We start from the raw sequence: 26,842 nt of genomic DNA on the forward strand, positions 1-26,842 counted from the left end.
AAATGTGAAAATGACATTGCATTGAATGATGAATTTAGGATTTAGAAAAAGGGCAGGTGTTGTCAGATTGAAGCTGTGCATATGACCACACTCATGACATTTCTGAAAAGAATATTCTTTAGGTGACTTTTCAGCAGTCTTACACAAAGACTCACAAACATCTGCAGGGACACTTGCAGTCTCACCAGACTACAAAATGAGGATAGGCTCTGTCTCCATTTATCAGTGTCCTGCCAAGTATTCTGGACCAAAGCCCTTCTCTTATGCTATTATCTATATCACTAGAATGGAAGAATATAGTGTCTACCTGAAATTCATAATCTTAGCATTCTTCGTGAAACAAACATTCCTAAGAAAACCCTAGTAATAGTTTATTGAAAATGGAAAGGAAAAATGCATTCCATTTATGTGTGCCTAATTTTCTTTAGATCAAGTCTGATTTCATTTGGTTTTTGAGCACATGAATATGAGCTGATGTTCATAATTTGTCTGCTGGGTCCTAATATCTTTTCTATCTAGAAAATAGACTTCATGTTATTGATAGCACATTTGATTTACCACCTGTTGCTTAAATAATTATGTAATTAGCCCCAGCTAACTTGCTAGCAAGGATGAACAACAGTGAAAGTTAATTTTCTCATTCCATAAGAGAAAATATAAAAAGTAGGGTCTTAATTTTAGTTAGGGCAATCATATAGTTTCAGGAGTGGCACTTTCTTTATGAATAAGAACCATTTGTTTTCCTTCTCTTCCCTTAGTAAATAATCCCTGTGGTACCAACAATGGTGGCTGTTCTCATCTCTGCCTCATCAAAGCAGGTGGACAGGGTTTCACCTGTGAATGTCCGGACAACTTCCAGACTCTCCAACTTGGCAGTGTGACACACTGTCTGCCCATGTGCTCCAGCACCCAGTTCTTGTGTGGAGACAGTGAAAGGTATGTCATCCTTCTCTTACCTACTCCCAACATTCTCCTCATACTTCAAGATTTCCCATTTTAGGGATCTATAATTAATTAAGTTTATGACTATTTCAGACTGTTTCATTGTTTTCTGTAAGTTGTCAATTTCAGATGATTCTCTTTAGAAATTTTGAGTCCAAATTGTCATGGTTGTTTTGTAATGGGTTATTTTTTTAATGAGGAAGTAAGCCTCATTTTCTGTATCAGTCAAGTTTAATAAATTTTAAGTGTAGAGTATGCAAAATTGTATCACAAAAATAACATTGTGTTCATTGAGCATAGATTTCATAGCTTGTTACTTGCCTGGTGGTGGATTCTTTTCTATGAACTTCTTAGCTCTGATGTTTTGGCCAATATACTAATGAAAAGCTAATTTTGGTTTAAGTTCTAACATAGACCAATTAGCATTATTACTCTGTTTCATGGCTTCGTGCTTTGCCTCTAACAGGAGTGACTCACTAAGGCACTGATCATAAAGAAAAACAAGCTGGGGGCAGCTAGGTGGTACAGTGGATAAAGCACTGGCCCTGGATTCAGAAGGGCCTGAGTTCAAATCCGGCCTCAGACACTTGATACTAACTGTGTGACCATGGGCAAGTCATTTAATCCTCACTGCCTCACCAAAAGAAAGAAAGAAAGAAAGAAAGAAAGAAAGAAAGAAAGAAAGAAAGAAAGAAAGAAAGAAAGAAAGAAAGAAAGAAAGAAAGAAAGAAAAAGAAAAACAAGCTAGAAAGCATGGCTAGATTAGCACAAATTTATAAAATAATCCAGAATATCTGCTGGTGGGCCAATGGTACCATTTTACCTTTTGAAGTATATTATCATCATATATTTGAATCATGACAACCATCCTTTGAGACCTATCTCCTTCACTTGTTAAATATATTATCCTTATTATTGTGCTCTTAGTAACTTAGGCTTAGTTCATTAACTTCAAGGTCTAAATGTAATTATGAAAGGACTAATATCTTCTTGACTTTTAATGGTAAACCTCCACTTTCATGATATTCATTAGCTTCTAGTGTTTTGTGGTGACAGCTGGGAATTGCTACTTGATGTAAGGTAAATGGTAGGTGTATTTTGGTAGGTGTATCCCTATCTGGTGGAAATGTGATGGACAGAGAGATTGCAGGGATGGTTCAGATGAGCCATCAACTTGCCCACAGCGATATTGTCAGCTTGGACAGTTCCAATGCAGTGACGGGAATTGCACGAATCCACATTTCCTATGTAATACCCTGAGGGAGTGTCCTGATGGATCAGATGAGGACCATGTTCTTTGTGGTATGTTGAATCACCTTATCTTCTGATCAAGCATTATCATAGTTGGTTGTTTTTTTTTTTTTTATCATGACATACATTACCAACCAAGAGCCAATCCAAGAATTGGGTGAAGACATAGTTTCTGACCTCCTCCTATCTTTTATAGGGTGCTTTGGAAAGCTTAAGTACACTATAAGACCACTTCTTTGTACGTTCTGTGTTTCTCATTTTAGAGCTAGGGAAGGAGAAACAATCCAGTCCTTTATTCCTGGTTCTATATTATGAAAAGACAACTAACAATGTTTCCATACTTGAAGGATTCATAACTGTATCTGAAAGGCACTAGGTGACTCAGTAAATACCTTGATACACCTCTAGCCAGGAGGAACTGAATTCAAATTTACTTCAATTGATAGCTCTGTGACTCTTAAGCAATCCTCCCTAACCTCTGCCTGCCTCAGTTCTTTCATTTGTAAAAAAAACCAAAATAAAACCCCCCAAATAAATAAAAAAGAATTCCTATCTCCTAGGGTTGTTATGAGTATAAAATGAGATAATATTAATAAAGCATGCTGTAATCTCTAAAGCACTATGTAAATTCTAGCTATTATTATCCCAGTGATGTTGTACTCACCTCTTCCACACATTATTTCTATAGACTATAAGTTTGAGCAGAGGTGCTATTTCATTCAAATCTGTTTCCTTAGCACCCAGCCAGTGCCTAGCATATACTAGCATATTCATTAGTTCATTGGTTTATTGATGGATGTGTCCAAAAAACTTTATCACCGTTTCCAACCCTTTAGTAACAACTAAACAAAGGATTGACACAATCATTTGCTAGGCTTCCAAGGCTTTTTTAAGCTCGATAAGACTTGCTGTAGCTTGCATTCATCTAGAATAGTGCTTGAGAATTGCAAGGTCACCCCCTACATCATAATAAGCTACCGGAAGATAAAGTAGTAAATGATATGGTCCAAATGAGTGTTCCAGATAATTAGTGCTATAGGAGTTCTGTGATTGTCCCTATTTGAAAAAAGGCATGGTTCCTTTCCTATAGAAATATCTAGAATAAACAAGAAATCTTTTCCCTGAATATCTGGTCTTTTCAGTGAATCACCAGTGTGAGACCCATCAATGGCAGTGTGCAAACAAACGCTGCATTCCTGAGGCTTGGCAGTGTGACACTGAGGATGACTGTGGTGATAACTCTGATGAAGATAGTGCTCACTGTGCCAGCAGGACCTGCTTGCCAGGCCAGTTTAAGTGTGACAATGGCCGCTGCATTCCTCAGTCTTGGAAATGTGATGTGGACAATGATTGTGGTGATCATTCTGATGAGCCTATCCATGAATGTAGTAAGTACCAATTCATAAATCTCTATGACTCCATACAAACAAGGCAGCATGGGGTCAGTGGCAAGAGTACTAGACATATCTGGGGAACCTGGGTTTGAATCTTGCCTCTGATACTAGTGTGACCTTGGGCAAGTCACTTAACCTCTGAACCCTTGTTTCCTTTCTGATAAAACAAGATTAATATTAATAACATCATTAATAGTATTGCAAAGGGTTGTTGTGAGGCTCAAATGAGATATTGGTTGTAAAGCACGTCTATATCTTAAAATGCAACATATTATTGTTGTTGTTATTTCATGGCATATTCCATATCAGGCATGAGGTTCATTTCAGCTTTAGCATGGACCTCTTAAATTTGGGTATGAGAAGATGTAGGACACTGGGTTTTAGGAACTGGCAGCTGTCCTACAATTGCAGGTGCTGCTGCTGTTCTCATTAATCTCATTTCTCATTAATCAGTATCTTCATGTCTTATCCCAGTTCTTGTTTTTGACTCAGACTAAAGGGTGAAGGGATGCCAACTTTCTCATAAACATGCCCAGTTTCTCAGGTGCTCAGTATCTTGAAACCAGATTTCTCCTAGGGCAATTAAGCACATTAGTGAAGATTAATCAGTTTAGGATTTGATGAGAAAAGAAGTGAGGATTTGATGAGAAAAGAAATGAAAACTAAAGTTTATACCTCTAAGTGAAAGTGAAAGAACTTTAAAGAGGCAACTAATTGTGGAAAAGACTGGGCAGGCAGCATGGGATGAAGGAAAGAGAGATGGCTTTGGAGTCAAAAGTCTTGGGTTCAAATTTCACCTCTGATGTTCACTGATGGGTGATCTTGAGCAAGTTGCTCAACCACCCTGGGCCTCAGTTTACTCTTCTATAAAATGAGGGGGTTGAACAAGATGGCTTCTGAAGAACCTTCCAACTCTAGATTTATGATCCTAATTAACATTTCTGTTGCTAGTATGATGTTACTAGTACAATTATACTATTGTTGAAGATACAATGCAATATAGTGGAAAGATGATTTGACAATGAGGAAAAAGACTTCAAGTGCTTGCTTTATTATTAATTTTGTCTCCTTAGGCAAAAAAATCTCCCTGAACCTCAGTTTCTTTAACTTAAGAGTGGAAGATACTATGTTCCCTGCCTATTTTCACTAAGTTTTGGGAGATGAAATAATGTATATGAAAATGCTTTGAAAATGATAAAGGGGTTGTTTTATTCCTGTTGCTATTCCTCAATATTTATTGAAAATTGGGAACTGTGTTTGAGATGTAGAGTAGTTATAATTAACTACAGACAGGATTAAACTATTTATTCTGACCAACAATACCATCCATTTCAGTGGGACCTGACTATCGTTGTGACAACCACACAGATTTCAGCTGTAAAACAAATTACCGCTGCATCCCACGGTGGGCATTGTGCAATGGCTATGATGATTGCCGGGACAACAGTGACGAGCAAGGCTGTGGTATGGTTTGGGATCAGGATCTGAGGGTGGAAAGAGATAGGTGTTAAGTCTCCCTATCTCCCTCCCATGGCAGTTGAGTGTACATTTCCCATTCTTCTCCTCTTCCCCATCTGTCTCCCTTCCATTTTCCACATCCTACCATCTAGGGCAAAAGAAGCACAGGTGAGTCATGGAGATTCTACCTTATATAAAGCCCTGGATGAGAAAGAAATGTAGCCTCAATTATAGGGAATTGTATGAGTTTCTTCTAAATGTGAAACCCTTGTCTGTAGTTAATAGTTTCCTCTTTCCCCTTACATCAGCACCCTAAAAGAGAATAATTTCCATAACAATGTATTGGTCATTTGGGCTTCTCATGTTCTTTAGGTCTATCTGATTGAATTTAGAATCTCCTAGGAGTACTGTATTCAAGTATGATAACATAGAGAGAATTTTCAGAGGATCTAGAAGAGGATTGCAGAAATATTAAGGAAATCTGGATGGGAAGGAGGAAAGACTGTTTTACTAGACTTCAGGAACATATGTGTTTTGATCTGGGTTGATAGAGAAGCTGGAGAAAAGGTGAACAATGCCAGTAACTTTTGGCAAATGACAAGATGAAGATACATAAATGATCAATGATGGCAACTTCTTGTCTTGCCTTTGGTAGAACTTACCATCTAGAAAATGGTTCATTTTTCCAGTAGTGTTGCAAGAAGAAATGGGTTTACTTTTTGAAGACAAAGAAATTCTAGATTAGTTAAAAAGAAGAATGACCTGACAATGAGGATTTTTAAGTGCTGGAATGGTAGAATCTTTTTTCCTTAGAAATCTTTAAGAATACCATTGCAGTATAATTTTACGTCTGTTCCACAGTAATTAGCACTTTTTAGGTGGTTTGTTTTTTTTTACTGTCCTGATAGCTTTTTGAAACTTTTTCAATGCTTGTGGCTTTCAGAGGAGATGACTTGCAATCCTTTGGGGGATTTTCGATGCAACAACCACCGCTGTATTCCCTTGCGATGGAAATGTGATGCCTATGATGACTGTGGAGATGGATCTGATGAGCAGAACTGCAGTGAGTTTTTAGTATTTCCACACTTTTCCTTATGCTGAGATTTGAGCTTCTTCTCTAATCTACCTTCGTTATCTTACTTTTAAAATTAGTTTATGTATTTTATTTTTACTTGTGAGCCATTTCTCCTACTGAAATTTTCCTTTGGTTCTTACTCAGAATGTGGTGGCAAACCTTGGATTTTGGGAGGTTGTACTAGGAGAATGCAAGATCTGGGTAGAAAGACTTTCTAGTATAGGCCCAGCAATAGGTTTCTGATGTCTAAAGTCCAGCCTAGTTAACTGGGTAAAAGTTCATCACTGACTATTAGATGATGATTTTTTTTTTTCAGCCACAGCAACTTAAGGCAAAGAGGATTTACATTTAGCATTGCTGGAAGAAATATTTATGTTGTCAAAACCATAGATTCATAAAGCATTAAAGTGAGCTATCTCAAGTAAAAAGTTGAAAGGTTTGTTGGACTGCAAAATTTTATTAAGCCCACTAAAAATGATAATGCATCATCATCATCATCATTGTTATGAGTTTCAGTTCCATTAGAAAGAAATGCAAGAATCAGAAGAGTACTAAACAATGTCATATATGCAATCAGTGAAAGCAGTGCTTTACAATTATTTTCAGAGAGAGGGAATTAGGGGATTACCTTGAGCTCTCTAAAGGGGTCAGTGATGAAACCTGATACTAGATTGCTTTAAATATTTATATATATTTACTTATGTATTTATGTATCTATGTAAAGTTTTATTATATATGGTCATTACATGTAGTCATTATATATAGTCAAACAAAATAATATATATACACCTATATATATAAACATATTTCTGTTAGTTCCACCAATATTTTAGATATCAGACATTTGTCAGAGATATCGTGTGCAGATTCTTTCTTATCCTAGTTGCATTTTGTTCCTATCTATTGTTTGAGAAAAGTTAGCTTTTATTTTCACAAGTCAGATAAATTTCTTGTTTCAGTACTTCATAAAGTCTTAAATGATAACCTTAGGATAACTGTTGCAATGAAAGAGATTCTTTATGAACTTAAAATTGATGTAGAATCCTTTCTTTTTAAAGGCTGGACATGTAATGATCTACTTCAAGAAAATTTGCACTCTAAGAACATCTCATTCCCTTAACCCCAGTTTAGAGTGCCAGTTTACACTTTTGGAATAATATTATCTTTGACCTGCTTATCAGAAATGAGATTTCATGTACTAATTATTTCCTTATCTCCTTTATAAGCCCCTCGGGAGTGTTCTGAAAGTGAATTCCGTTGTGACAATCAGCATTGCATTCCTTCCCGATGGATCTGTGACCATGACAATGACTGTGAAGATAATTCAGATGAACGAGATTGTGGTACCTATAACATCCATCTATCTTTATGTCTATATCTTCATCTACATCTATATCTGTATATTTGTTTCTTTGAAGGAGTAACCACTGATTAATGTATCGCCAAGAAGAATTATTTTTAAATGGTGACAAAATATTTTTTTCTCTATCTGCTTTATACTTATGGTATAGCAGTCTAAGTTGATTCCATTTTAATTGGAAAATTGTCAGAGGATAGTACTATGATCTATTGACATTTGCAAAGAATATGCAAATAAAAATAGCTATTGTCCCTTACTTATTTCATGTGCTTGAATGTGGTCCTCAAGAAAATAGAAATGGAGGTCATTGTCCCAGAGATTTGAGCACTGGACCAGGAATCAGAATGCCTTGGTTCTTTAACCAGCTCTCACATTCATATTGGAATTTGTCTGGAGAAGACCCATAAACATATCAAAAGGATGGAAAATTAGGTCTAGGAGTAAAGGCTTAAGACATGAGTTGGGGCAGCTAGGTAGTGCAGTGGATAGAGCACTGGCTCTGGAGTCAGTAGGACCTGAGTTCAAATGTCACCTCAGACACATACTAGCTGTGTGACCCTGGGCAAGTCCTTTAATCTCAATTGCCTTAAACACACAGGGCCATCTCCAGTCATCCTGATGTATATCTTGCCACTGGATACAGATGGCTCTGGAGGAGAGAGTAAGCTTGGTGATCTTGCACAGCCAGCCCTCCCTCACTTATATCCAATTCAGTGCAAGTCATGACATCGTGCCGATATCATGTTGCTCTTTGAGAATGAAGGACAAACAACAACTAGACAGGAATATTATTTAGTGTGGCAGAGGTGTTACTGAAGGTAGCATTTCACCGTGTATATATGAAAGGCAGTATTTCCATATTTATATCTTGAAAGGAATGGTTTGGGATCAATATGGTATAGTGGGAAGTATACCAGATTTAGATTCAGAGGATTTTGCTTCCAGCCCTGTTCTGCTTACCACTATCTGTTGTGACTTTGGGCAAGCCACCTACTCTGAGCCTCAGTTTCTTCATCACTCAGATGAGGGAGTTGAACTAGATAACCTCTGCTATCTAGATAAAATTCTAGCTCTTAATCTATGATCCCAAGTTCTGAGGGTTAGATAGGGTCTGTTGTTATCTAAGTATGAATGATCAGAATGTTTTGGTAAATCTTCATTTTCTAGAAATGAGGACCTGCCATCCTGGGTTTTTCCAGTGCAATAGTGGTCACTGTGTGCCTGAACGATTCAAATGTGACGGAAGTGCTGATTGTCTTGATTTCTCAGATGAAGCCAGCTGCCGTGAGTCATTCTAGCTATTTGTGATGAAAACATATCTGAGGAAGCAATGAGATTAAATGGACCCACTTTGGGGGACAAAATGCCCTTAGTTGTTTTCTATTCAGCACTCATAGGTAACTAACAATTACCATAGGGATCTGATTTAGTCTGTTGATTGATTTAGCTTTATCTGATTCCTCAGTCAGTATAGTCCATATACATGCAGGAGCTAACACGAAAGAATTTATTAATAAAATCCCTTAGAATGACAGTAGTGACTAAATCTATGATAATGAAATTGCATGGAGAGGATCAATTACTGTCTTGCATGTGTGACTGAATTATTCAATTTTGATAGAAACATAGCAGATCTAATTGTCTTGGTGCTATGGACGGGGAGCACTGGATTTGGAGTCAGGAACACTTGAGTTTCTTGGATGCTGAAGTGACCCTGGTTAAGTTACTTAATTGCTGCCTGCCTCAGTTTCCTCATATGTAAAACGAGGATAATTGTCACATCTCTTTCCCGGGGTTGTTGTGAGGATAAAATAAACGCATAAAATGAGATAGAAATGTAACTCTAAATAATACAATCATATTTTTAAAGCTCTATATAAATGCCTTTATTATTATCACTGTTATTACTATGACAAAGCCAACTGCCGGGAATAGATATTTTGCAATTATGTTTCTAAAGCTCTCTATTAATGCTTTTATTATTTTTATTAATAGATATTCATGATAGAAACATGTATCAGATAAAAATAATGCACAGACAAAATAACAACAACTATGAAAAATAGGGTATCAGTAGTAAAACATACTGAATTCATGGAGCATAAAGTGTCTAATTTCCAAATGTGAATAGAAAAACAGTAAGAAACAAAGGTCATTATGACATAATCAATAACTAATAGCTTTGGCTCCATTCACTGTCATGAACAACTTAATGAATATTTATCACAAATAGCTCTTTTTGATAAATTATTAATGGAAAAAATTATTACATCAAATTCAGACCTGATTTTCAATAATGATGAGAACTGGTCATTGTTATAGTGGATAGAGCTTGTATATAAAAATGGACATAAGTTTTTAGTCATAGTTCTAAAGATATTATTTCATTCTGTTGCAAATTGGGATCCACAGAGAAACTGGCTATACTTTAATGTTTCTCCTAAAGGGATGGTCCATTAGCCACTGTATATTAGAGATTTTCCGCTGCTGTGGTAAGGGTATGGTAAGCAGGAATCAGTTGGTATTTAGTATTAGATCAATGAAAGGAAAAACAGAGGCTGAACAGAATAGAGCAACTGAAGGAAATAAGAATTGTCCTCCCCTAGCCCTAATCGTTAACCTTTCCAGTAATTGAACTGTGTCTCTTTCTCTATACTAGCCACACGTTATCCCAATGGCACATACTGCGCAGCTACCATGTTTGAGTGTAAGAACCATGTCTGTATCCAGCCATTCTGGAAGTGTGATGGTGATGATGACTGTGGGGACAATTCTGATGAGGAACTTCACCTATGCTGTAAGAACAGAAAAGAGAATGAATGTGTTAACTCTCTCACATGGGTTCATTCGGTCATTCATAAGCACTTATTAAAAACCTATTATGTGCCCAGTACTGTGCTAAATGCTGGGGGATACAAAGAAAGGCAAAAGACAATCCCTGTCCTTGAGGAACTCCTAGTCTAATAGGGGAGAAAATATGTACATGCATACACATACATGTATATACATATACATGTATAATTAATAGGAAATAATCAACAGAGGAAGACACCAGAATTAAGAGGGATTGGGAAAGGCTTCCTATGGGAGGTGGGAATTTAGCTGCAGTTTGAAGAAAACTATGTAAGCTAGGAGGTGGATATGAGGAGGGAGAGCATTCCAGGTATGGGGGACAGCTAATGGAAATGCCCAGAGTTGGGATATAGAGTATCTTATTTGGGGCAGCTAGGTGGCGCAGTGGATAGAGCACCGGCCCTGGATTCAGGAGGACCTGGGTTCAGGTCCGGGCTCAGACACTTGACACTTACTAGCTGTGTGACCCTGGGCAAGTCACTTAACCCTCATTGTCCCATATATATATATGTGTGTGTGTGTGTGTGTGTATAATATATTTATGAATATGTGTATATATAAAACTATAGAGTGTCTTATTTGAAGAACAACAATGTCCCTGAGTAGAAGAGTGTGTAGAGGGAAGGGTAAGGTGGAAGAAAACTGGGAAAGTAGGGGGATGCTAGGTAGTGAAGGGATTGGAAGGCCAAAGATTTTACATTTGATCCTTGGGGTGATACGGAGCCATATTGAACAAGGATGCTGTTTACTTAGTATAGTTTTCTAAAGGAAGCAATTTCATACCTTTGGGGACTGGTGGCATTCTTTTACTATTCTTTGTGTTCTGTATGACATAGATTTGCTTTTAGAGATGAAAGCGAATTAAAATGAATTATGTTTTAAGCTCTTCTCAGCTCCCTTTAAAATAACTGGAGACACTCTAGGGTATCACAGGATCAAAATGGAGACTCTCTACTACAGTGGGTGGAGGATTTTTCTATAGAAAACTTCCAATCATTTCTCTTTAAGAACTCACCATCTTTCTACTTCCAAACCCTCCTCTCTTCTCATTAGTTACCATTTTAAAGTATATTATTGAGCCAGGATGATATATAGCTATTTTCCTTCACACAATTAAGAATTATTTTAATTCATTTCAAGTACATTTTCGTAGGGGCTCCATACTGCTACTCCTGATACTTTCTTACTTGTTAAATTCTAAGCAAATATCTTAGAAGCCTGCAATTGGGAATGAGGTAGGGAATTGGGAACTGGTACTCCCTCTAGATGATAAATGTTCACAGCTATAAAAATAAAGCTTTGAATGGTAGGGAAGGATGTCTAGTTTATTTTATAGTTACAGCTATATAGTTATTATATATATATATATATATTGTATATGTCTCCTCTGTTAGAATGTAAGCTCCTTGTGGCAGCTAGGTTATGCAGTGGATAAAGCATTGGCCTTGGATTCAGGAAGACCTGAGTTCAAATCCAGCCTCAGACATTTGACATCTACTAGCTGTGTGACCCTGGGCAAGTCACTTAACCCTCACTCCACCCACCCCCCCCAAAAAAAGAAAAGATAAAATGAGAAGAGTATGACATTGTGAGTGGTTTCCTGTGATAGTGTTGTTCTCCTAACATGTATTCATAGTTTAATCTCACTTTTTTTTCTTTTTAGTGGATAGTCCCTGTGAACCACCATTTCGGTTCCGATGTGAAAACAATCGTTGCATTTATAGCCATGAACTGTGCAACCAGCAGGATGACTGTGGGGATGGAAGTGATGAGAAGGCAGAACACTGTAAGTGGATGCTTATTCACAAAATTAATGCTCTATTTTAGGGACGTTGGTTTCAGGAATTCATTATCATTATCAATGATTTAATAAGTGCCTGGTGCTACCTGTTGGGGGTACAGAGACAAAAAAGAATCAAACAGTCCCTTTCCTTAAGGAGTTTACATTCTACTTGGGGGATAGAGCATATAATGAAACAAGTATAATGCAAAATAAATAGAGGAAGAAGAAAGTACTGACAAATGAGGTGACTCAGGGCAGCTGGGTGGTGTAGTGGATAAAGCACTGGCCCTGGATTCAGGAGGACCTGATTTCAAATCCAGCCTCAGACACTTGACACTTACTAGCTTGGGCAAGTCACTTAACCCTCATTGCCTCACAAAAAAAATTTTAAAAAATGAGGGTCTCACTGGGAAGCTGGCACCTGAACTGAGCCTTGAAAAGGAAGTAAGAATTCTGAGAGGCAGAAATGGGGAAGGAGTGCATTTCAGGCATGGCAAAGAGTTTATGTGAGCTCCAGGAGGTGAGAGATAGGATGTGGCCTTTAGGGAACACCCATTAGTTCAGTTTACCTGAAACATACAGTTCATGAAATAAGCCTGGGAAGGTTAGTGGGAGCCAGACTGTTAAAGGTCTAATGATGATGATAATGATAACTACTCTTATCAGGCACTGTATCTGATAAAGTTATCTCATTTGATCCTCACAATAACCCTGGGAGGTAAATCCTATTATTATGCCCATTGTACAAATAAGAAAACTCAGGCAAACCAACATTAAGTGACTTGTCCAGGGTCACACAGTCAGTAAATACTTGAGGCTTTACTATCAGACTCAGGAATCTGGCCTATTTACTACTTTCATACAACTTTTGGAGAGAAGAAAGAAGGTCTTCAAGATATGGGAAAAAAAAGAAAGGGAAATCAAATTATTAAGTAATTTTGGGGGGATTTAAGGATAACTAATGGTAACAGGAGAAATTATTCACGTGGAAGACCCCCAAAACCCATTCTGAAATTTATAGTGTGGTACAGTAGAAAGAGGATTGGTTTCGACATCAGAGAATTTGGGTTCAAATCCTTCCTTTGTCACTTTCCTGTATGACCTTGGACAAGTAACTTAATTTCTCTTGATGGCATTTCCCTCATTTGTAAAAGAGGAGGCTAGACAAGATGGTCTCTGGTATTACATATATATATATATATATATATATATATATATATATATATATATATATATATATACACACACACATACACACACACATACACACACATATACATACACATATATACAAACATACACATCCATATATTATCCATACATATATTATAACACACATGTATATATTTCCATTTTCAAGACCTGGTTGAGCTAATTATACTTGCATAAATTATTCCGAAAATCACAAAGTATGATTGAACACACTATAACAATTAATGAGAAGAAAGATAAGGCAAACATAGGGGTTTTGTGTAGTTCTGAAAAGTATAGTTAAGTATCCAAACAATCTGACAAGCTGAATTGAATGCAAACTCCCAGAATGCATCTTTCACACAGGAATCTATTCCACTTTCTTTCTTTCTTCTTTTAATTGCTTTCTAGTTGAAATGCTAATGCAATAGGATTGCCAAAATGGGCAAAGTAGAGTGTTGAAGGAAAAATTAAGGAACCTGGATTATCTCCATATTGTTCTAGCCAGCATTGGTGTCTGTTAGGAGTTTCCAAGTTGTTGTAATGGAAACACAAATTCCAAATGGGTCTAAATGGCCCAGCCTGTCCTCTGTGACAGGAATACAGTCCTTCATCACCTCCATCATTAGGCCCCTGAGCTTTCTTCTGGACAGCTTATATACCACCTCCAACACAAGGCTTTTTCTGACCTTCCCAGTTATTAGTGTTCTTCTCCCTACCTCCCAAAATTACTTTGTATATAATTTGTATTGATATATCTGTGCTCGATATTGCTTTCCCCTAGTGGAATGTAAATTCGTTGAAGGCAGGGACTGTTTCTTTTCATTTTTTTTTATTCCTGGCATTTAGTCCAGTATTTTGAGGTAGATTTAAAAAAAATAATGCTTGTTGGATAAATGGATGAATGACATGAATTATAGTTGCATACATATGTGTATATATGTATATATATGCCCATGAATATTGTGTGCTGATATATCTGCCTGATTTAAGTTACAGAATGGTTAAGTGAATTCAGGTGCTCAAATACCACCCTTATCCTTGTCCAGTTATTGCTGATTGCCATCACATAAAGTACAGTTTTGGCCAAGTTCTGACTTTTTAAAATTGAAAAATCTGATAAAAATTTATTTCTCTCTCTTGAGAAACTCAGGATGAGCACCAAATGGTGGTTCACATTTCCTAAATGAATGATGTATTGCTCTTTAGAGATGAAGTTAGTCATGATTTGATGTAGGGCTGTTAATTACTGATCTATTTCAGATGATTAATCACACAGCTCTCTCTCTCTCTCTCAGTACCATCAGTGAAAACATTATATTAAAGAGCAGAACTCTAGTATTTCATATCAGAGTACATTTTTAAAAAGTGAAAATTCATTTTCCATAAGAGGAAAATTATTAATTAGGGTGGCATGGGAGTAAAAATTGAATATTATTGCATTTTATTGGGGATAGAGCTGGGAAGAATGTTATTTTTCTCCATTTGGAGGAGATTTCTAAACACCTCAAAGTGAGTACACGGATGGTCAGTTGCCTGTTGAATCTGATCCATATAAAGAACCTCCATTAAAATTTTGCTGCAGTGATAGGGAGGTGGACCAATAGAGAGCAACGATTCTGAAAGAGACTATCAAACTGAAAAAGCTGATGTATAGGCCCATATTGTCACATGAGGACCAGTGTAGCTAATTTGAGAGAGATTCATCATGGAAAGATTCCACCAGATGATTGTTATTTTGGGCCCCAGACACTCACAGAGAGGAGTGTCAATGAGGTGACTGACTAAATCAATGACCATAGATATCTAAAAGAATGGGTGATTAATTTCTTCCACTCCCTCTATGATTTTTCTTCTATATCATGTATGAATATCCCCAAAAGGATTGTCTTAATGTGCTGTGCCTTGAATCACCATGAGTCTCTTAAAATCTTTGTTGTATAACCTTGGACAAATCACTCAATTTCCCTGTTCCTATTGGTTTCTTTTTTTTTTTTTTTAAGAGATAGTCCTTACTCTTTATTTATTTATTTATTTTTAATGGGCAATGGGGTTAAGTGACTTGCCCAGGGTCACACAGCTAGTAAGTGTCAAGTGTCTGAGGCCGGATTTGAACTCAGGTACTCCTAAATCCAGGGCCGGTGCTTTATCCACTGCGCCACCTAGCCGCCCCCCTATTGGTTTCTAATCTATAAAATGAGTAGGTTGGACTAGGTGGTCTCTGGGGTTCCCTTCCAGCTCCAGATCTATGATGCCAAAATCCCATTCCAGAGGGAGGGTATATATAGATAGACTTCTTTTGACAGGATTGAAACTATGGTTAAGAGATGTTTATCTCAGAGACAGTCTATGTGGATGGTGGATTTGGGATAGTGAAAAGTTTTAAACTACGATTAGCCCCTATTGCTGTCTCTGAAATTGAACACATTGCATTTGTGAATCCAAAGCGTGGGTCTGGGCAGAGCAGACAGTGGAGAAAGGGAGATACTCTATGCTTTTAAAAATCCTGGGCAACCACTCTACCCCCAAACATTATGCAAAAAGAAGTCTTGATTATGGGCTTTTTCCCCCCAAATATAGGTACGAACCCAACCACTAAACCTTGTACAGAAGACGAATTCAAGTGTGGCAATGGACGCTGTATTCCTTTGAGTTATGTGTGTGACAACTTTGATGATTGTGGGAACCATTTTGATGAAACAGGCTGCAGTAAGTAAAACTCTTATTAAAACATTGATTATATATATATACATAAATAAATACACACATATTTATATATGTATACACACATGTATATGTATGTATACATGTATGTGTATATACCTATGTATATTTGAGGTTTGCCAAAGCTTTTATTATTGGTGTTACTGATCATTTGTATTGAACTATATCAGGTTTCAAATCAATGGAACTAATGAGAAGGAACTCAGTGTGTGTGTATGTGTGTGTGCATGTGCATGTGTTGGTGTTATTTGTAATAATGATGTTATTAATAATGATGGGTTTTTTTTTTTGCAACCTTGATTCTGCTCCCTCCCTCTTTCTCCAGGACGTTGCTCCTGTCATCGCCTCTCCTTTCTCATAGATCTTTCAATTTATCCCCTTTACTCTCATGCTGAAACAATAAACTCACTTTACCCTTCTACCTCACTGAGTTATTATTCTCTTTCACTTTACTGCTACATTTCTTGAAAAAAATGTTTATATCTCATGCCTTCACTTTTTCACTACTCAGTCTTCTTTCTTTTTTGCAATCTGGCTTCCATTCCCTACCACTCCACTGAAATTGTACTCTCAAAGGTCACCAATGACCTTCAACCACTAAAACCAGTGGTCCCTTTTCAGTACTCAGCCTCTTTAATTTCTGCAGTTTCTAACCACTCCTTCTTACTGGGTACTTTTCTCCTCCCATGTCTTCAGAGATTCTGCCTATTATTTAACCACTCCTTAATTTCCTTTGCTGACTTCACATCATCTTCCCAACCCCCAGTTCTGAGTGTTGTACCAGGATCTGGTCTTGACAACCTTTTTTTCTCTATATAGTTTTTCTCATGGTAATCTTACTCACTTCCATAGTTTTTGACTATTACCAGTAGAGATAGAGCTAAATCTGGAGTCAGAAGAACAGAACTTTTATTTTCACTCTGTCATTTATTTATTGTGTGACTGTTGCCAAATCACTTAATTTTCTTGGACCTCGGTTTCCTCATTTGGAAGATGAGGGGGGTTGAACTAGAAAACTTTTAGGATTCCTTTCAACTGTAAACATATGATCCAATGATCTCCAAGCTAGCCCAAATCTGTATCTTCTGTACTGGAGGCAGCTATGTGGCACAGTGGATAGAGCACTAGCTCTGAAGTTGGGAGGATCAGAGTTCAAATCTCACCTCAGACACTTACTAGCTGTGTGACCCTAGGCAAGTCACTTAACCCCATTGTCTTAAACATCCGGGGCCATCTCCAGTTGTCCTGATTTATATTTTGTCACTGTACCCAGATGTCTCTGAAGGAGAGAGTAAGGTTGGTGACTTTGCACAGCCTTCCATCACTTAAATCCAATTCAGTGCATATGACATCACTCTGATGTGATGGTACTCTTCAGGAATGAAGGACAAACAACAATCTTCTGTACTATAGAACTATATCTCCAACTGTCTAAGGGGCACCTCCATCTTTACGTACCATTGTCACCTTAAAATTACTTTGTTGGGGCAGCTAGGTGGCGCAGTGGATAAAGCGCCGGCCTTGGATTCAGGAGTACCTAAGTTCAAATCCGGCCTCAGACACCTGATACTTACTAGCTGTGTGACCCTGGGCAAGCCACATAACCCCCATTACCCCACACAAAAAAAATTACCTTGTCACAAACCAAAGTTAATATATTTCCTCCTGCCTTTTGACTTCACTATTTCTGGGATTTACTTTTTACGTATAAAATGAGAGGGTTGGCCTAGCTTTTTTCTAAGATCATCTAAAACTCCTAATCTCTATGATACCATCTCAGAGTACTTGTTAAAAATAGGAATACCACATGTGAGAAGTTTTATCTTAGTGTGCCATCTGTAGAAATTTTTCCATTTCTACCTTTACAACATCTCCCCACTCACACAGCTACTGCCTTCGTTCAGGCCCTCAATTACCTCTTCCTTGATTGTTGTAACAGCCACCTAATTGTCCTCCTCCCTCAAGTCTCTCATTGTTTCAGTCTACCCTACAAGCAACTGACAAAGTTGCTATTCAGTTGTTTCAGTCATGTCTGACTCTTCATGACCACATTTGGGTTTTTGTGGCAAAGATACTGGAGCGGTTTTCCATTTTCTTCTCCAACTCATTCTACAGATAAGGAAACCGAGGCAAACAGGGTTAAGTGACTTGCCCAGGGTTATCCAGCTAGTAAGTATCTAAGGCCAGATTTGAACTCATGAAAATGAGTCTTCCTGATTCCAAGCTTAGTGCTCTATCCTCTAGGCCACCTAGCTTCCCCCAATTGACAAAGTAATTTTCCTTAAATGCAATTAGATTATTGATAACTTGAGAGAAAGTAGTTCCAGTTGAATAATGACATCAGAAGCCAGACTATGGAGAGTTAAGAAGAGAGTTAGAGGAAAGGAAGTAGCCTTCTACCTATTATAGATGAACTTCTCAAGGAGTTTTTCTTCAAAGAGAAAGGTGGTGCCAATAGCTAGCTGAAATGGATGGACCAAAGGAGGATTAAGTTTTTGCATATGGGGAGACATGGGATTGTTTGTAGGCAATAGAGGAGAAGGCAGTGATTGAAGGTCAGTGAGAAATTGGGGATGATGGGTGAGGAATCTACTGCAGAAGACATATACTAGATATTGCTTCATTCTGTAGTTATATCCCCAAAGTCTAGAGCAGTGCCTGGCACATAGAAGGTGTTTAATAAATACTTGGTTGATTAATTCTGGTGGGAACAGATTATTTCCTGACAATCTTTACCATAGATTACTACTGTGTGTAATACATTGACATACTCTTCCATGCAGTGCTATGAAATGATGTAACCTGTTTAGTTAACACAAATATGATGTAAACTGAGTTACCAAAGCTATTCCACTCTCATCTTCTGCCCCTGTTGTTGATGGAGTGATACAAACTACAGCAGGTGTTTGGAATCTTTCCAAGTTTAAGACTGAGATAAAATTTGGTTCCTTTTTCATTTACCCATGCTAATTTACCTTCTTGAAATTAATCACAGTGCTTTTTAATGGCATTTAATTAAAACTGGCATATATTTACAGAAAATAGGTAGCACCCAAATGAGTATGGGAATTAAGGCCACATTTCTTCTCAGCTATTAATAAATTGGTATATCTCACGATCATAAATTTAAAGTTAGAAGGGACCCTAGAGGTTCTCACATTTAACTTCTACCTTTTACAGATGAGGAAACTGAAGGAAACTGATACATTAATTGAATTGCCTAAGATCAGAGAGCTAGTACATGTTTGAGGCAGGATATTACCTTGGGTCTTTCTGACTCCCAAGCCCAGTGCCCTATCATGTAGGACAAACATGTGGTCCACTGGCTGCAGCAGCCCACCATACTCTTGAGTTCAGCAAACCAGATTAAAATGTATCTGGGAAATGTTTAATGAAATATATAAAAATACAACATTAATTTGTGTTTTTCTAAGTCAATATATGGTGAACAGGGAACCATTTCTATTTCAGTTTGACACCACTGGTGTAGAGCCTTCATTTAAGTACTTACACATTATAGCATGGAGGAGACCTTAGATTTTCAAAGGTTATGCCCCTAGACCACAAGCTCTGGCAGGTCTTACCAAGCCGGAAAGACTTCAAGGACATATCTAGCAATAAACTATAGGTCTATTGTTCAAAGATCAGATTAGAAACATTTGGGTTGGGGGTGGTGATGGTGATATAGCAACTCATGAAATCATCTGCTAAAATGAAGAGAGACTGTAATATGTATCAGAAGAAAAAGTATCCTCTTCAATGCAATCGTGAGTATTGAGGTCAGATTTTGAAGTGGTAAAGATGTAACCCTGTAGAAATTCAGTCTTAGTGATTATTATGTAAGCCAATAATTTGGCTATGAACTAAAATTTGTACCTCTAAATGTCAGTTTGTGGGTACTAGTAAAGCACATCCTTTTGTTGTTAAATTTATTTATTTAATTTAATGCATTTATAATTGGTCCCTCTCACTCTCCTCTTACTTCCCTCCTCCCCCATTGCTTTTCTTTTTTAAATGATCGTTGAGGTAGTTGAAAATAACTTGTTTAATATTCCTTAATATTTTGAAATTTAAAAAGACATCGAGATTTTAGCACCAATGATCTGTAAAGAAAGAAAGAAAGTTAATTGCTGGTAGAAGTGATATTTGGGAGATTATTATATTGGGATGACTTTTTTAGTGCTCTGAAATACTTGGTAATAATCATTCCTTCTTTGCAAAATGAAAATTTTACTTGTGTGCCTATACTTGTTTTGAGAACTGTGCTATTTAATGGATTCAAATGGATATAGCATTTAAATGAATTTTTAAAACCCCCCAAAAGCTCATGAATATTAACTTTTGGATTTGGAGAAAGTTTCACAACAGAGAGTCAGGTCTTTGGTACATAAAAGAACAGACCTTAAAAATGATGTGTTTTAAGGGGCGGCTAGGTGGCACAGTGGATAGAGCACCGGCCCTGGAGTCAGGAGTACCTGAGTTCAAATCTGGCCTCAGACACTTAACACTTACTAGCTGTGTGACCTTGGGCAAGTCACTTAACCCCAACTGCCTCACCAAAAAAAAAAAAATGATGTGTTTTAGTTCATATAAGAAAAGACCAAAGGCCTAAAATATGACCACTAGAGGCAAAGGCACAGAGGAACAGGGGCAAGGGGAAAAGGGCTCAGTTCAAAGGATTTTCAAGAAAAAGGATACTCATCACTGGAGGACAAAGGATATCACCAGATCTCAGTGATTACAGTGTCAGAATAATGGGATTTGAGAGCAATGGTCTTGAGGCACTGGCATGAGGAAGGATGGGGGCCAGTTTTGGTCCTTCAGAATCTGTCCTTGGATTTGATGCACCTAGGTTTCATTAGCTATTTTCCTAGTTGATGTTAGGGATGCCTCTCCTCTAGGTGGAACAATGGATGGGTCTGTAGTCAAGAAGTTGCTATTGTTGTTCAGTCATTTCAGTTGTGTCTGACTCTTTGTGACCTCATTTTCTTGGGTTTTCTAGGCAAAGATATTGAAGTTAAGTGGTTTGCCATTTCCTTCTTTAGCAGTAGTCAGAAAGACCAGAGGCATGGAGAAACTAGGGCTGGCCTTATGAGACCCTGGCTGTAAAAAAGTGTGAGATGAGGAATTTTCTAAGCAAGGACAGGAGAAGAGAGTTTTAGGCAGGAAATTTCCAAAAAAACAAAAACAAAAACAAAGGAGAAGAGAAAAGAATAGGTCTAGAGTTAAGGCAACCTCTTGCAGGTGCTCACAGGGGCCTTACAAAGCAGAGAATAATTTGGATTTTTACAAAGTGAGTATAATACTATAACTTATTTAGAATATACCTTCCTTTTTTCCTTGGAAAGACTCATAATAATACTTCCACCTATCACCATTCAAACATGAACCCTGAGGTTCATAAAATCATAATAATCACATGATTTTTCTTAGTCTGTTTTGTGTATATACATGATTAAGCATGCATACACGCACACACACACAATTCATTTTATTTTCTTTAATGGGATTTGATTTCATTTCATTCAATTGACTTCATTTAAAGTAAAGGTTCATTCACATAAAGCACTATGCTAGGCACCAGGAGTTCAAAGGCAAAAACAATGAAAGTCCCTGCCCTCAAGGAGCTTAATGTACAAATGAGACATAACATATACATATAGAATATAGTTATATTCAAAATACACACAAAATATGATGTCTGTGTTGTGTGTGCATAGTGGTGGTGGTGGGAGGTTAGGTGTGGGTAGAAGCAATAGCACCTTCGGAAATGCAAAAAGGCTTTATGTAGGAGGTGAGACTTGAGGTGAACCTTAAAGGAAGTTAGGTATTCATAATATTGTGATTTGCCTTGATTGAAGGAGTTCCTTAGGCAACAAAATCATAGATTGTTTAATAGAGTTGGGTACCTAAGTGGCACAGTGAATAGAGTGCTGGGCCTGGAGGCTGGAAGACTCAACTCCCTAAGTTCAAGTCTGGCCTCAGACACTTACAAGCTGTATGGCCCTGGGCAAGTCACTGAACCCTGTTTGCCTCATTCCTTATCTATAAAAATGAGCTGGAGAAGGAAACAGCAAGTAGCTCTACTATCTTTGCCAAGAAAACCCCAAATGGGGGCATGAAGATTTAGACCATGACTGAACAACTGAACAACCACAAAATAGTAGAGCTATCCATCAAAAAAAAATTCAAAGTAGCTGGGCATGGTGACACACAGCTGTAATTCCTGCTACAGGGAGGCTGGTGGATGTCTTGAGCTCAAGAATTCTGAGCTGCAATGGTCTAAACCATTTGGGTGTATGCATTGTTTTCCCCCAGGAGCAAGGGGCTACCTGGTTGTCTAGGGAGGGTCAAACCAGCCAGGTCAGAAACAGAGAAGGTCAAGGCTTCTGTGCCCATCAGAATGTGACCTGCCCATGAGTAGCCCCTGTATTTCCATATTAGGCAAAATAGGGAGACCTCAGTCTTTAGAAAATAAATCACAGAAGCACCTTTCCTCTATGAATTTCTAAGAAAAAAATCTTTTTTTTCTATGACAACATTATTGTCAAGGAGAATTAACATCCATTTTGAATGTTAATTGACAGGTTCTCCAATTTATACTGTTTTTCTTCATAATTTTATCTTGCTTTTTGTCAGACCCAGGGGCAGAAAGGACGTGTGCTGAAAATATCTGTGAACATAACTGTACCAATCTAAATGAAGGAGGCTTCATCTGTTCCTGTAGACCCGGGTACAATGCTAGTGCTGTAGACAGAAACTCCTGCATCGGTAAAGTAGATCTTTTTAAAATTATGTTTTAAGTTGTACACTTATTCTTTGTGAGGTATCCTCATGCTGAACCATCAGAGCCCCTTAGTAGGATTTTGTCTATGGTTTTTCCATTTCAGAATGAACAAGCATTAGGGCTGCTGTCTGGCCTGGCTAAGGCTTTTCTTCGCAGGTATTTTGGGACTGCATTCTAGGGCCCATAGCCAAGAATCATATGATTTGCTTATGAGTTCTAAAATTTTACCATATTTATCATCTTCTGTCTTTTCATCATGAATCAATTCTAAAGTATGTGATAAGAATACAGCTTACTAAAAGTGAAAAGAGTAAGTATGTTTTCAGCAGCTCTGGTCAGTTGGATTTAATGTTCCCGATTGCATAGTGTGTTTCAAGTAGAGATGAGTGAAAGCATTCTTTGGTGGAGTTGAAATTCAAGAGTTTATCATTTAAAGATTAAACTGTAGATTCCTGCATCTGAAAACTGTTAGCAAAGGGAAAATGATACTCTTGATGAGAAAAAAACAAAAATGTGGCTGCTTTTGTGAAATGGAAGGTTGACCTGATCTTTGGGTCCTTTATCCTTTTCTTGGCTGAAATCGCTGTGTTTCTTTAGGTTTCCCTTTTTTCATTTGTTGTTTTGTTCCTTTGATTTGAGTTTTCCTTGATCTTCATCATAGGCAAATAGGAATTTGAAAAGAGATGAATCTCTAGGGGTTGCTAGGTGGTACAGTGGATAGAGCACTGGGACGCAGAATGACTCATCTTTCTGAGTTCAAATGTGATCTCAGACGCATAACCCTGGACAAGTCACTTAGCCCTGTTTGCCTCAGTTTCCTCAACTGTAAAATGAGCTGGAGAAGGGGATGGCAAACCACTCCAGTATCCTTTCCAAGGAAATGCCAAATGGGGTCACAAAGAATCAAACATGACTGAAAACCAGCCGAACTGAAATTTCCTTGGAGTGGATTTAAAAATGCATTTTTGGTTTTGTTTTGTCTCCAGATATCAATGAGTGTGAGCAATTTGGAGTCTGTCCCCAGGACTGCAAAAACTCCAAAGGAAGCTATGAGTGTATCTGTGCTGATGGATTCAGGTCTGTGGGTGACCACGAGGGAAAACAGTGTGCAGCTGATGGTATGCTTAAATGATATTGGGGTGTCATCAGTGAAAAATCACCCTTGCAGGTGGGGGTGGTGGTGGTATTGGGGGGATGAATACACTTATCACTGGTGGAGAATTCATTTAAAAGCCATAGTTTCTTCTTTTTTATTCATCACCCTCTTTCCTTTGCCTTAAAAAATATTAAAACCTATAGGAATTGACATGATAATAGTCATGTCCTATATGTCTCAGATCTTGCCTCCTGACCACCTTGATGAATGCCTTATCAAGAAAAGATATATAGGTTGGATAGTTCTCTTCAAATTGCTCAACAACAAAAGTCTGCTTATGTTATGGTTGTCAGCAGAATGAAATTAACGAAACCATTTCAACTCGCAGCTCCACTGAATCGGGGTTTTAGGCAGTGTAACCTAAGATGTCTCAGAAAATAGTCCCATTAAATTGGGGCAAATCAAGGACACTTTGTTGACAGACTACCTTTTTATTGTCTATGGACTAATTATTACAGACAGAAGGGGCCTGGCTCGTTTATAACTTCAATCATTAGTTCTACATCTGAGGTTAATGTTGGCACCAGAAAATCTGTCTCTGAATAAGTAGGAATTTGGTTCATAAAATTAGGAGATATGAGCTGCAAAAAGGCAGAAAGAATGGTAGGGTATTAGAAATGACAAAATGGAAGGAATAGAAGTGGTCCAGAGCAGGCCAAATTCCCAAGACTATCATCTCAATCTGTACAACCCAATTTTGTGTACAAGTTTTTATGGCACCATCAATTTAGATTTGGGACATATGCTAGTGGCTCAAGGGGGAATGCTAGAAGAAGAACATTTTTAATTTGCATGTCAAATGGTTAGTGGTTAAAATGAAAATTTTAACTGTTCAATTTTGGCATGCAAATGCACACATTAGAACATGCATTTGATTTGCATACTTAAATATTGCATCCACAGAACATTTCAGGCATGAAAGTGGAGGAAGGGCACTTTGAAACTTTGGTTTGATAATTAAGCAGCACATTTAAAAATTGTTTAACTGTTTTGAAACTGGAATGATTAAAATAAATTATTACGTTTACATAAAAATGTAGAGTCTAGAGGGAAGGAATCAGTTTATAGAGATCCATAGATTGCTAGGGCCAGAAGGAAGATCAGTCTAATTCCTTGATTTTACAGATGAAGAAACTGAGGTGTAAACTAGGTTAAGAACATATGAAGTAATTTTCTAAAAGTTACATAAATTGGATTTGGAATATATACAACTGAAAACAACTGCAGAAATACATTAAATAAGAAAATCATATACATAGCATCTGAGAGTGTTAAATACTTTAGGTAAAAATTAATATCAAGGACAAATTGTCCTTTCTAATTAAGTTGAAGCTAAATTGGATCATGGAGCTGATTACCTGCTTAAAAAAAGTAATAAAAAGCTGTCAGTAAAATAAAGACAATAAGAAGTTTCTGGTAAACTTCTATTAAGGTTATGAATGTTTTGTTTTCTCTCACATGACCTTCTGCTCACAGTCTTGATTGAATCAATGCCAGAGTATGAAGAGAAAATTAAGTGGAAAAAAAAAAAAAAGAAAGTCATTGAAGGGCTGGCAAGTAGGAGAAAATTCCTTCCTAATCCAGCCCTTTGAGTTCTAAGACTGAACAACAGAGAAAGCAGGCAAAGAGAAACCCTGGCATTCCTCAATCTAGTACCACCCTCCCTTTCCAGTTTTATCTTACACTACACCTCTCTTCCATGAATGCATCATAGTCAAACCAGACTACCGCAAAGGCATCCTGGGATGGTGCTCTCCATCCTTCTGTACCTTTGCCCCTGGAAATCCCTTTGCTAGTGTGTGGAGCAAACTGCCTCAGTTTACCCAAATAACTCGAGGAGACCACCAAGTCAAGCAGAGAGAGATTTATTACATTCCTGTAGGAATGGGCAAGTTCAATACATGAACCAAGCCAATACATTCCTTTACCTTATATAGGAATGTCGGTCAGAGGGGAAGTGTCCCCCCCCCCCCCCCCCCCCCCCCCCCCCGCACACTAGGTCGAGCTCACAATCTAACATCAAATCCTGTCTCACCCAGGGTGCGTGTTCAGCTCGTGATCAATGTATGGAGACATGCATACGTGTTCCAGGAGCAAGGGGGAAAAGGGGAGGGGGAACAAGGTCAAACCAAAGGAAGAGGAAACAGGGGAATGACAGTCAGATGTTTCAGATCTCACAGTTCCCACTGACTCCCCTCTCCAGGCCCCTGTCTCTAAAAGATATTCAACCTGAATAACAGGAAGAGTCACTCAGGTGCTTCAGCATTGTTAAAGATGACAGGGTTAAAATTTATCTTCGGTTATGTTGGGAAGAAAAGAATAATCCATTATTGGAACCCTAGGGTCAAGGGGATTCTGCTCTGAGAAAAAGAGACATGTCACTTAACATCTGGTCTCAACTCAATTGCTGCATCCTGTGCCAAGCCCCGTCCTTTCTTCTTGAGTCCCGAGTATTGAATTGGTGGGCAAACTCCCTGACCCACTGACTGGGGTTCTGACACATGATGGATTGCAGACAAAACTAATATGTAGCTGACAAGTGGGGAGACTGAGCAGAAGTAAAAATACTGTTAATTGGCAATAAAACTTAAAGGAGACAGTGAGAATTTGACAAGCAATAAACTTCTAAACGAACTACACTGGGGCAGGGCTGGGTACCTTCCAGACCCCATCCTCAGAGTTTAATCTGACTCAAATCCATAATTATATCATACACTAGGAATGCCGTCCTCATTTCTACCTTTACCCGTTGAAATCTTACCAGTCTTTCAAATCCAGCTAAAATTCCATCTCCACAAAACTCCTGATTTTCCCAGTCATTAGTGATCTTTCCCTCCTCGGATTTTACATGGCTCTAGGTTAGTGACC

At 37.9% G+C, this 26,842-nt stretch overlaps 1 protein-coding gene across 1 annotated transcript in view; it reads left to right on the forward strand.

The window, feature by feature from the left end:
* LRP2 (LDL receptor related protein 2) overlaps positions 1–26,842 on the forward strand; it is a 262,918-nt gene that overhangs the window by 197,436 nt on the left and 38,640 nt on the right. Inside the window, exons 54-65 of the mRNA XM_043995927.1 lie at positions 759–936; positions 2,048–2,244; positions 3,336–3,581; positions 4,923–5,051; positions 5,989–6,108; positions 7,347–7,463; positions 8,648–8,764; positions 10,140–10,277; positions 11,997–12,119; positions 15,888–16,016; positions 22,671–22,802; positions 23,805–23,936. Of these exons, the coding sequence (XP_043851862.1) occupies positions 759–936; positions 2,048–2,244; positions 3,336–3,581; positions 4,923–5,051; positions 5,989–6,108; positions 7,347–7,463; positions 8,648–8,764; positions 10,140–10,277; positions 11,997–12,119; positions 15,888–16,016; positions 22,671–22,802; positions 23,805–23,936 (1,758 nt within the window). The remainder of the gene's footprint in view (positions 1–758; positions 937–2,047; positions 2,245–3,335; positions 3,582–4,922; positions 5,052–5,988; positions 6,109–7,346; positions 7,464–8,647; positions 8,765–10,139; positions 10,278–11,996; positions 12,120–15,887; positions 16,017–22,670; positions 22,803–23,804; positions 23,937–26,842) is intronic.

Source organism: Dromiciops gliroides, chromosome 3 (genome assembly GCF_019393635.1).
Source record: "Dromiciops gliroides isolate mDroGli1 chromosome 3, mDroGli1.pri, whole genome shotgun sequence".
In the NCBI taxonomy this organism is placed as follows: Eukaryota; Metazoa; Chordata; class Mammalia; order Microbiotheria; family Microbiotheriidae; genus Dromiciops; species Dromiciops gliroides.